The sequence below is a fragment of the Tinamus guttatus genome, unplaced genomic scaffold (assembly GCF_059628265.1).
Source record: "Tinamus guttatus ecotype Peru unplaced genomic scaffold, ASM5962826v1 Tinamus_guttatus_pri_ptg000249l, whole genome shotgun sequence".
In the NCBI taxonomy this organism is placed as follows: Eukaryota; Metazoa; Chordata; class Aves; order Tinamiformes; family Tinamidae; genus Tinamus; species Tinamus guttatus.
The window spans coordinates 2,385,491-2,397,842 of record NW_028288783.1 but is presented as its reverse complement, the minus strand read 5'-3'; the positions used below and the strand labels follow the sequence as shown (position 1 = coordinate 2,397,842).

The 12,352-nt window shown below is 38.6% G+C and overlaps 1 protein-coding gene across 1 annotated transcript in view; it reads left to right on the top strand.

Annotated features, from left to right (window-relative positions):
* The window catches only part of LAMA3 (laminin subunit alpha 3), a 110,975-nt gene that overhangs the window by 58,745 nt on the left and 39,878 nt on the right, over positions 1-12,352 (top strand). Inside the window, 11 exon segments of the mRNA XM_088526686.1 lie at positions 314-440; positions 518-657; positions 1,048-1,163; positions 1,688-1,899; positions 2,594-2,798; positions 4,866-5,010; positions 5,800-5,940; positions 7,313-7,477; positions 9,750-9,851; positions 10,897-10,980; positions 12,020-12,250. Of these exon segments, the coding sequence (XP_088382812.1) occupies positions 314-440; positions 518-657; positions 1,048-1,163; positions 1,688-1,899; positions 2,594-2,798; positions 4,866-5,010; positions 5,800-5,940; positions 7,313-7,477; positions 9,750-9,851; positions 10,897-10,980; positions 12,020-12,250 (1,668 nt within the window).

The window sequence follows — 12,352 nt, the reverse complement described above, 5'->3', positions numbered from 1 at the left end:
TTGAAAAGTTAAAGTACTGTAAGAGTAACGAAACTTGATGTGATATGGCTGAAATGCTGCAGACCAGGTAAGCCAAAAAGAAACAAAAGTACCGATTTCTTTCTAAGCCACATAATAGAACCCATAGACTGCAGGAAAGGATTAGGATATGTTTGACATGCAAACAGATAGGAGCAGGCAGACACAATGCCCGATTCTTGGAAGATGTTGTTAACCTCCTGAGAGATGCAGACAGGTAGTGCAGAGCAAAGCACACACAACAAAAAATATTTCCTGAAAGAAATATATTACCAGAGCTGTTTTTTTCCTGCAGAACCAGATCACCTTCAATGGGAGAGTGCCCCACTTGGGCAGGTATGTGTTTGTGGTACATTTTTATCAGCCAGCACACCCAGTGTTCCCTGTGCAAGTGCATGTGGATGCAGGACATGTGTGGTCAGGTGAGCATCCCACTTTACATTCTTTTCCCTTCCCTTTCTCAGGATGTTGGGACATTGAGCAATATCTTTTCTTCTAGGCTCGTTCAATGCTTCCTTCTGCCCTCATACCTCTGGCTGTCGGGATCAGGTAATTGCAGAAAGCCAAATTGAACTTGATGTTTCTACACCTGACATTTCTGTTACCGTAGTGATACCTGATGGAAAAATGCTTATTCTGGTAAGTTTATTACACAAATGTATTTGGAGATGTTTTTCTCAGTTTTGACTTCATTTAGAAATGGATGCACAGATCCATGGATCCATGGATGCTGGAAAGTCAGAATTGTTTTTTTAATTTTCTTTTTCAAATTTTTAGGATCTTTTACATTATTTTTGTATTTTAAATTTTTAAACCACAGTACTCCAATTTCATTGTGCACTGCTTGTAGTGTAACAACTTGAGGGAGAGGATATGAGAGATATTTTGTTTTTTTTTTCAGTTGAAATGTTATGGTTTGTGAGAAAATCCAAAACTAATAATGAAACATCATTTAAATATATAAATGCCTTATCTCATTCGTTTTGTTTTTCTCTGAAATGTAAAATTCAATTTTCTTGTTGTTTCAAGGAAAACGTCTTAGTTGTTCCAGCAGATAACTACAGTTACAAAATTCTTGAAAGAAAGACTGTGGACAAATCATTTGATTTTATCAGCCAGTGTGGAGGAAACAGTTTTTATATTGAGTAAGCATCACTTTATTTTTAAAAAAATAACTTCTGTCAGCAAACTGTGAATTATTACTATTTTCACTCCATATTAAAGAAACGTATAAAGTTCCCATCACTGTGCTACGTGAATAGGCTTTTCATGGCTTATGATGGCTCATTGTAGTTCCATGAGTGATCTTTTCATGGCTTTCCATGTAAATGAAATGTAAGAGTAGAACTTTATTGCTCACTGTACAAAAGAGAAGAATCTATGTCATCTTTCTGTCTTTGATATTTCCATCCTTGGTATCTGCTATTTTGTTTGGCATGCCTGAGCAGAGATGTCTAATATACGCACTTTCTTTGCAGAAAGCATCTCTTACTTACATGTTCAAAGCTGTTTGTTACTAATTACAATTAAAATATCTCTGCATGTGTGAGGATACCATCCTCATGTCAGGGAATTTTGCTAAACACAGGAACCTAATTCCCTGAACCACCGCGGTGTACGTACATCACAGTTCCCAAGCCTTACATGGTTTATATTTTAATTTCAATAGCCCTGAAGGATCACCAGGCTTCTGCAAGGACTCCGCGAGGTCGCTGGTGGCTTTCTACAATAACGGAGCGGTGCCGTGCAGGTGCCATGGAGAGGGTGCCACAAGCCCTGCTTGCAGCCCCGTGGGGGGACAGTGCACGTGCAGACCGAACGTCATCGGTCGCCGCTGTAGCCGGTGCCAAACCGGCTACTATGGATTTCCTTTCTGCAAGGGTAAGTCCAGCTCTGACCTGCTTGGCAGCTGAGCTGTCCTTGAGCCTCTGCTCTCACTGAATAGATACTGCAGCTTCAGCTTTCTCCTCAGGCCTTCATCCTGCGAGAGGCCGAGCGAGCTAGCTTAGATCTAGGAGTTTCCTTCCCTTTAGAGGCACCTGGTTTAAGATGAAGTGTGCCTTCACATGTGTCTTACTGATTAAAATCCATATCATCATTCTTCCAGTCTCATAGGTTTTCCTGAACTGACTCTGAAATAGTTTCCAAGTTATTACTGTTGTATCTCAGCCTTCTAGATTTTCTCTAGATAATGAGAGTCATAAAATTATTCCTAGTTATACCAGCAGACTGATAGATTGGACCAGAGCTCCTCAGCTGCCTTCCCTCACATACTAGAGTTTAGTAGCATTCTTGTAAAAACATTGCCCTTAACACAAAAACTATTGATTGGATTGATAATGCTTGAAAGCTTGGGGAAATAATAATAATGTTGTGATTAATATAAAGAACCAATCCATGGAAAACAGCCAGAGTCTCAAGCTACTCTTTGAAACAGTTAGTTTCTGGGATCCTGGCTCATGTCACTCACACATCATTGTAACTGTTGAAGTTAAACAAGCCACTTGTGACTCAGTGAAGTTTGATCATTGAAAAGTGAGATAGATTAATTTATAGAACACTTTCTTTGATCTAGTATGCAACTGTGGCCAGCGTCTTTGTGATGAAGTAACTGGTAGATGCATTTGCCCTCCTCAAACGCTGAAACCAAGATGTGAAGCATGCAAGGAACATTATTTCAGCTATCACCCTCTTGCTGGCTGCGAAAACTGCAACTGTTCACACAGAGGAATTGTTAATATGGCAAGTCCAGAATGTGATAAAATCAATGGGCAATGCAAGTAAGTTTGAATTATTGTATTTAACTTGCTTCATATATAAAAATGTGTATTATAAAAATGCATGTGTAGTTTGCTTTATTCTTCAGGTATCTGGAGGAGATATGGGCAATTGGAGGAATAGATGTTTAATCATTGCTAGCTTATGGTAAGAACTCAGCTGCTTCAAGGATACTTGACATATTTAGTGGAAACATTGTTTGTACTGGGAGTTAATGGTGAATTTTGAAGTGACAGGAAATCACCAGTTTTTGTCTGTCTCATATGGCTTATCCAGTGACAAGTTGGTAGCAGATCATTTGGCTTCTAGACGTGTACATCAATTATAATTATATACAGAATCTCCCTAATACTTAAAACTTTGAAGTTGACCTTCAGCTGTCTAAAATCTGTCAACTCTGTAATGTTTTTAAGGATGGTAAAGCTTGAATAATGTTTGTAAAGTGCTTGGGAAACTTTGGTGATAGGTGCTATATGCATGGAAAATCTTATTCCATTGGAAACATAGGTGATAACTGCCCCTAAAATTATGTCCTACATATGATGTATGCTTGTTTTTCTGCAATTCAGTGTATTCAGGTGCTTTTTTTTTATTATACTCCTTTTTACATTGTCTAAAAAATCTGTAATACTGACAAAATCCTGAATTTTCATAAATTTGCATCCCATCAGCATTACTATAGTTGAACATGTCTGTCGCATTCTTGAGTAGTCCTTAAATAAAAACACAAATATTTGAAACTCAGTAGATTGCATAAAGCCAGGATTAATTGAATTTACTTGGTTTGGCTACACGTTTACAGAGTCCTAAGAAAAAATATGGTCTTTCTGCCATTAATTCTGTAAATATGATAGAAACTTCATTTTCAGAGAATATATGTATTATTTCCTGAATGTAAATTATTTATCTAAAGGCAAAACAAAAATCTGTTTTCTTAGCAGTTGAGCTTCAGAGTAGCATACTCTGCATCTCCTGATGCACTCTAAATCTTCTTTTTTTTCATCTCTGCTTTCATTGCTCCCGTACTTTATCCTCATACAAGTCAACCAGAGCTGTATAAAAAATAAGTAAGTCAATAACTCAAATAAAATCTAATATTCCAAAGAGAGTGCTTAGCATGTTTCTGTTCCAGTAAAATTTAGGATATCTTTTTCCGAAATGGATCTTTTTCAGTGAAAAGCTGTATTGCCTGGTTATAAGGGTGGTATTTTTTCACGGGCAGCCTAATTCGTAAAATCTATGAAAATGACTGTTTATTAGTAAAAACCTCTGAAGCAAAATATGACATTTAGAAATTATTCTTGTGCTGATTACTGAGGTATGAGGCCAGCTGTTACATTCTGATGGATATTCTTCCTTCTGGGGACTACATGAAGTTCAAAGCCGCTGTATAGCTCCAGTAACCTGCCTGTGTGGATGACACACCTGGGTGACAGTGACAACCTTCTCCCATTGTTTGCTGAATTGAGCAATGGTTTTCAGGTGTTATATGAAGGGAAGTGTACCTTGTCCACATACTTTAACAATTACCTCCGGTTAAATTCATACTGTTTTAAAATCTTTTCACAGATAAATTTTAAAGGCCAAAGCCACCATAATTATTCATATGCCTGGGATTCTCCACCTTTTTAGGGGGCAAGTGTCTTGACTAAAGTTCTGTCACGTCCTCCAGTTGTAAGTCTGCTGCTGGCTCTGCTTACCTGTGTACTGCAAGCCAGCACGTTTCACACCTCGGTGTATCCAGAGAGCAGCTCATCGCTGCAAGCCCTGAGCAGCTGCAGAAATCTAATTCCTTTGAGAGCATCCATACCACTCAGATCAGATGCATCCTTCAATAGGTGTATGACCACTATGAGAAATTGCAGTATTTCTCACATTTAGAATTTGAGGGCAATACTAACCTATGGCTGTTCTTGCTCGGAAGGGATGTGGTTGTTTCAGAGCCCTGCAGTCACGTCAAAGATCATTTTGCCCTTGGTTTTATTCTTCCTCCTCCCTCTCTTCCTGCCTCGCCCATTGACTCCTTCCTCTGTGAGAGGAACTAACTGCTGCTGTGTTTGTTTGTTAAGATGTAAACCAGGAATAAAGGGACGGCAGTGTGATCGGTGTGGGCCTGGTACTTACGGTTTCCCAAACTGCATTCCGTGTAATTGCAACAGAGGTGGAACAGAACCAGATGTTTGTGATCCCCAGACAGGAATTTGTCTCTGCAAGGTCAGATAAATCAAGTTACTTATGCATTCATGAACAGCATTTGCACTTCAGTGACTATTTTGTATTTAATCATGTGAACGAAGTGAGTTTATCACCAGGTTTTCAGTAAGAATTAAATTCAATGGATCCCCACCATGCAGTAAGTAAGTACACAGATTATCATGACTGCAGACAAATGCCATTTTTTAATGAGCTTGCTGTCTGTGAGTTTCACTGGCGGCCCTCATCTTTGCAGGAGGTTATGGTGCTATCACGTAGATGTTCAGTGATTCACTGAAACAGTCTCTACCCCCCACACATCTGCTTTATGCACCTGCACCTCAGTTTTTGGCTGTTAATCAAGCCCCTGCTTTTCTTAGGCATGTTATGCCACTTGACATTTCACTGTGTCGTTATATCTGGGAAATCTTTTGTTGTAATTTGAATAATTGAATGTGATAAATAGGCACTTCCACAAGCGACCATTTGTATTGGAGGCTTGGCAATCCCAGCAGGAGGGTTTTGGCAAGGAAGCTACCAGCTGTCTCTGACTGGTATTTATTATTCTGCCATTCACATTATATGCTGGAAAGCTCATAGCTAAGCAGCTCGTAACTAAGGTGGTTTTAAAGAAGTCAGTTTTGTTTGCATTTGGAATATGGTGTAAACGGACAAGCATACATTTTCATTTGTGCTTCCGAATGTTTAAATAAATATTCTGTCAGAAGATTTGCTTTATGTGAATTTTTTGGAGGGCTCACGATTAGCCCAAGGAATATTCTGAGAATTCTTTCAACTTTGCCTTGACAGGAGAATGTTGAAGGTGCCAAATGTGATGTTTGCAGACCAGGATCATTTTATCTGGATCCTTCTAATCCCAAGGGATGCACCTCTTGCTTTTGTTTTGGGGCAACCAACATCTGCCACAGCACAAATCGTCGTAGGACCAAGGTGCATTCAATAGTTTTCTCTTTGCTGTCATGAACCTGCTTTTTTCCCATTAAGGAAATGCCAGATTTCTTCCAAAATTAAAATGATATTTTATTAGTTGCTAAGGATGCAAAATATTCTGCAAGAAATAGTGCATCTGCACATCTATGGTGCAGCCTCATTAAGACTTCTGTATAATCTGAAAGTGCTTTCCAGCAGAAATAGCCTTTTTCATCTGTTTGCTTACAAATCACTTAATTTCTCACAAATCAGTAGCTGAAGTAATTGAGCCAGCCATGTCTTGATGTAGCTATAGACATCAGTTCACCATTAAAGGCCAAGGTCTCCTTCAAGATGCTTTCATAAGCGTATGTGTCATTTTACATCTCTAAACCATAGACTCACTTTGGAACCTAGGAAATATGTAAGAAATACCACAGAGACTGTAAAAACAAGAACTGTCCTTCTTCTCTCCCTATTAAAAAAAGGGAAAATGCATGGAGGAAGAAAAAGGAGGAAATGATAAATGTGATATATTTATGTAATAATAGCATAATGAGTGGTAGAAATAATGTAAAATGGCCAAAGACTGAAAATAACTAACAGTTGCCTGAAACAGTGCAAGAGAAAGAGAGAGGCAGTCTTCAAATGTTGAATGTGTAGTTTGGTTAGGCTTAGACACAGGCTAGATGCAATCCAGATTGTGGCACTTCATTATTTACAAGCACAGGATGTAAACTTGGCCTTGGTGAGGTCAGTAGCAAACTTCCATTGGCTTTAGGGAGTTTTCCCCTAGTGGCTGCCTGTCCTCACCAAAGCCTTGAAAACATGTCTATCTCTTTGTCATACTGCTTGGTGAACTGGTCTGGTCCAGATACAATATGCTTTCTTTCCTGGGAGTGCAATGATAAATAACAGGATGTCTGTTCATTCATGAAGAAAGCCAAATTGAAATGTCCAGTAGTGAAGAGCTGGAATTTTAGGCTACATTGCCTGCTTCCCCATAGTTTCTCTACATCCCTGTTACCTTACTGCATTACAGCAGCCCACACTTTGTCATTTTGGTTAGTGTCTTTGGCAGCTGCAAATTATGTCTTTGTTACCTTGCCACCAAATTCACTACTGGGCACCTCCATCAGGATTATGACTTCATGTGACTGAAGACAGGATTTAGTTCACAGCTAGCTAGTTGAGCACCTACATCCCAACAGCTTTAGCACATCTGTCCCACTTAGCTCCCTTTTGAGGCCCTTGCAACATCCATTGTGCAAAGCCTTTAGACTGGCACTGAAGGGATTGAATATAATAGGGAATTATAGAGTCAAGATGTTTTTGCCTCATTAGTTGTTCCTGGGAAAGAATAAAACAAGCTTTTATTTCTTTTTTTCATTAGTTTGTGGACATGAGGAACTGGCGCTTGGAGACAGTGAATAAAAACATTGAAATTCCAGTAACCTTCAATCCTATCAGTAATAGCGTAGTGGCTGATGTTCAAGAATTGCCTGCTTCAGTGCATAGTTTGTACTGGAAAGCCCCGCTGTCCTACCTGGGAGACAAGGTAAGTGACACCTGGCTCATTGGTTTTATATATTAAGTATTCATTTTTTGCCACCACTCTTGATAAAAGGTCTGCTTCTCTGTCTTGGACACATTTATCTCTCTTCCCCCAAAAGATTCTTATCTCTGTCCCCTGACCTGCCAGGAATCACAACATTTGACTTTTGAGTACTATGTTAAACATATAAACAAAAATAGAGAATTAATCATCTCGCTGAGTGCCAGAGTGGTATTTACATGAACAACATGGTCAGAGCTGTGGTTGGGGACCTGACACCTGCAGGCACTCAGCTCACCGAGCTTGTGAGACTCACAACACGCAGAGCTTGCCAGTGCCAGAGTATCCTTTAGACTCCTTAAGAATATCCCCTGGGCAGACTTCCAAGGCATAGAAGGTGTTTAAGTCCTCAACCATCAACAAAAATGCCCCCTTGGTATTCCATATGTTACCAGAAAGGCTGATTAAATGAAAGAGGGCAAGGTCTAAAGGTCTGTTGTTTGGTCGTGTTACACCAGTACTACTTTTTGCTCTTTAACTGTACCTTTATTGTTTGTGTCGGGTGAAACTTTCATGAAGGGGGAAGAGCAGCACCTGGTTTCTAGTCTTTGTATTCTCTGAATTACGTGCTGCTCTTCCTGCTTGGGCATGCAGAGAGCCCCTTACTGACAGTTACTATTCAGCAGCGTCTCAGCCTGGGATTCACAAGCACTAGTGGTAGTAGTAAACTTTGCTAGTGGTTGAATGCAACTTGGTGTCCACACTCCTCTCCAGTTATATCTCTAACAGTGTCTATAGCTGTTAGCTAGCTGCAAGATATACAGGCTTTTCAGATGCAATCTTCCTATTTCGGAAGAGAAAATGTCATAATAAAATAATGTCATAGACACAATTGTATTAAAGATGATACAATTTGTGAAGTTCTTCTTAGTCTCCTTTTAAGGAGTATAGCAGTATGTTTCATCCTACTCCCATGTACAGAGGTAAGTATGTTTCAAAGTGATTGAAGAGTGCTAGGAGTGATGGAAGAGCGAAGAGCCCTGACTAATTTAATCTCTTGTTATTTTCAAGAGATTTTTGTTTCAATGCTGTTATGTTCTGAAGAAGTTTTATAAAAAAATATTTTGTTTACTGTCATAGTATTAAGCTGAAAGAACTTTTGTTATTCCCATAATAAAATATAAATCAATCAATAACTCCCTAAGCACAGCTACAAAGAACAGTGCTTTACTGCTTTTGTTGCTTATGACAGTATCGAACCAGGCATGTCATGACCTGCATTTATTTACAGTGGCAACACTGTAAATATATAGTTTGGCCCTGCTTTTACCTTCTGTTATGTGTAAGTTATATTTTAGCTGGCACTGGCTGTATCACATTGCTACTTTTACAAGCCAGGAAGTTTCATTCATTTTATTCTATTTTGAAAATTTCAGTCTTTAGTCTGTTTCCAATAACATCTTGTTTGAAAAATATGTACAGAATCACTACAGACATTTTTCAATATGAAGACACTGAAAACACTGTTTTCTGTTATCTTAAACATTTTAGTGACTTCAGTTGAAACACTGATATTTAGTATATTGTTCTATATATGTCTTTTGTTTACAAACTCAAGGGGGAATCAAATGTCAAATCTACAGTAGTGCTATAAACTAACTTTCACTGAGAGTCCTCCATCTAGGCTTTTCTTGGTATAAGAAGACTGTGTCTTGAGCTTCTTTGTCTCTCTCTATATTTCTAACCTATTCACTCAGGAACAGCCCCAGGAAGCTGTTTGTCAGATAATTCAAACATACTTGCCCGAGTCTGCGGATTGGACAGCAGTGTATTTATTTGTTTTTGTTTGAGGCCTTCTGTGTTCATTAACAGTGTACCAAAAAAAGGGTAATTTTAGCTCAAACATCAAGGGTCAGTTATCACCTTTTTGTAGAGCTGAGATCAATAGAAGTCCTGTCTGCTGGAAGGTGGCACAGAGATTTCCTGGTTAGATTCAGGTTTGTTATAAGATGAGACCTATCATGTCTTTTCTTGGTCCATGGCTGCATGTGGGGTGCACATTCCCAGCTGCAGCATCACATGGCAGGTCCGTTCCTGATGAGCAGAATCTCTCCTGTAGGATCTGGGGAAGACACGTGATTTCCCTGTGGCATAGATGACACAATCCCAGGTATAAAAAAAATGCTGGATGAATGAGTAACCTTGAATACAAAACCTTATTAATATTGACCAATAGTGCAGTTAAGTATTTCTATTCTTGTGTGTTTTACTACAGCTTTCTTCATATGGGGGCTACCTAAGCTACCAGATGAAATCATTTGGTTTACCTAGTGAAGGCATGGTTCTTCTGGATAAGAGACCTGATATAGAACTGACAGTAAGTTTTGTACTATTAGTTTTTTCTTCCAAGCAATACCAGTACCATGACTTTTTCTGTTACCCTACAGTTATGGCAATTTTACTGCCGTAGTGTGCCTGACTTTTACAGCAACATGTTACATTTCTATAAAGTGATTTTATTGCGTTTTGCTCAAAGCCATCAACACACTTATCTCTGTTGCCAGAGAAACATATTATTAATCATAACTGACCTGAGAGCAAATAAAAAGATAAAATAGAGTTTTCTGTATAAATCACACCTGTGGGGGGGAAAAAAAAATAATGAAGTCACACTTGTCAGCAAGTATAGCCTTGACTTTGCAAAATATGTCCTGAATTCTGTGTGTAATTAATCTCATTCTCTGTGAGATTGTTTTTCAGGATAAAATTAAGTGTAATTATAAGCCTTTGATGGACTGAAGTAAAAATGCATTTTAGGTTAACTGCTTTCTAATTTAGCTAGATGAAGGCCAAAATTGGAACCTCAGTTCTTTGTTTAAAGTGCCAACTAAGTGGCTTCAGGCCATTGGAAATATTAATTCAGTCTTTTAGGATTCTCACTGGAAAATGTTTCATGAAGTATTCCTGTAGTATCCCACTTGTTTGTGCATCAGGGTCAAAGAGCATTGATCAGTCCAATTTTGTTTTACTTCCCTTTTTATACTAACAAAAATATAACACTCAAACTCCAAAGTTGTAACAGGAGGTCGCTGCTTTTTTAAAAAGAAGGTACTGGCAGCAAAAGAGACTTTGCAAAGGCAAAACAGAAATCATAACTAGTTCCTGTAAAATATGGCAAGCATTAATTTTATTATCTCAGTGTTTTATCTGAAAGCATGGAGGTTAATAGGCAAAGCAGGGAAAAACCTGTTGACACTAGAACACAGTGCTTGCTATGTTACCTTGCTGACAAACTGACAGTTTTACTGGTATTACTTGATTCTTGTCCTCCAAATGACAAGATTAATGTGCTTCACCAACATCTGAACACTTTATCACAAAAAGCAGTGAAATGGTGATGTTATATCCTCATTCTCACACAGGGCCAGCAAATGAAAATAGTTTATGTGGATCCTAACAACCCACTGCCTGACCGTCAATATTATGGCCGTGTGCAGCTAGTTGAGGTAAGAAATTAAAATGTAATTGGCTCAACTTTCCTCATCAATAAGAGACCATTTCACATGCTTTCCTTTTTCTTCTCTGAGGTACATAAAAATGCCATTAATCTGTGCGGAAATAGCAAATACTTGATAGTGTTAATGAATAAAAATTTCTTGAATACTGTGAATTTTAAATATAAAATATATATATTTTCTCTTTACTGCCACATTGAACCAGGGTTCTGATTCATGCCACCTATTTTTAGCCTTTAAATTATGCCTCATGTCCAGTCTAGTCTTTAGCTCTCCTTTTGGAGTCAGTGGAGTAATACTGACTCAGTGATCAATAAAAGATGATTCATCCCAGCCCCAGACGTGTACTTAATAGAGGTGGAATGAATTGTTATCTCTTTTCCTCCTCTTACCCTAACAGGAGTCCAGGTACTTAGAGTGGATGTCCAACATTTAAACAGATGAAGTTAGCATTTCCTACCCTAAGTCTCTGCTCAGAGAATCAAACTTGGGTAGTTCCATCCCACATACAGGCAAAAAAGATAATGTTTTTTCAAGACAAATGCCAGTTTCAGTTAGGTTGTGTGAAGGCAGTTCTGCAAGATTGGATTTTTAGGACTTTGCTTAATCTTAAGAAGAAAATATTTTTCCTCTGCCTCTTTTGATTTGTTGATGATCTCTCAAAGAAATTTGCTGACTGAGAAAGAATCTATCTGTTTTCACTGACTATTGAATTATTTCTTAATTATCTTTCCTTATGTCTGTACCGCTTTCTACAGCACATACCAATAGATTCTAGACATCTGTCTCAGGTGCTTTGTAGTTTGCTAGGAATTGACATATACTATCATTTGCTAATAAATATGTGAAATACAGAATACATCCTTTCATATGGTCATTATTGGTTCTTTTTTTTTTTTTTTTTCCTCACACCTGTTCTGGGGGCTATGGGGGTTTATCTGCGATTTTTTTTCTATTTTCTGCCACCTCTGCAGATATTCTTTTTGAAGAAACTGCAGGACTGTGCTCATTTTGTATCCTTCATGTGCAGGGAAACTTCAGACATTCCAACAGCAATAAGCCTGTATCCAGGGAAGAACTGCTGGTGATCCTGTCTAGACTAGATGGCTTACACATCAGAGGCCTTTACTTCACGGAGACTCAGCGATTAACCCTTGGTGAGGTTGGGCTGGAGGAAGCCACCAGCACAGGAAGTGGCAGCACTGCCTACACTGTGGAGACGTGTTCCTGCCCTCCTGAGTATGCTGGTGACTCATGTCAGGTAGGACATGTTTGCCTCCATACTGTACCATTATCTTCTGTCTTGCCTGCAGCTATACATACTGGTTGAATTAGAGAAAGCAAATAGTTACTAAAATACTTA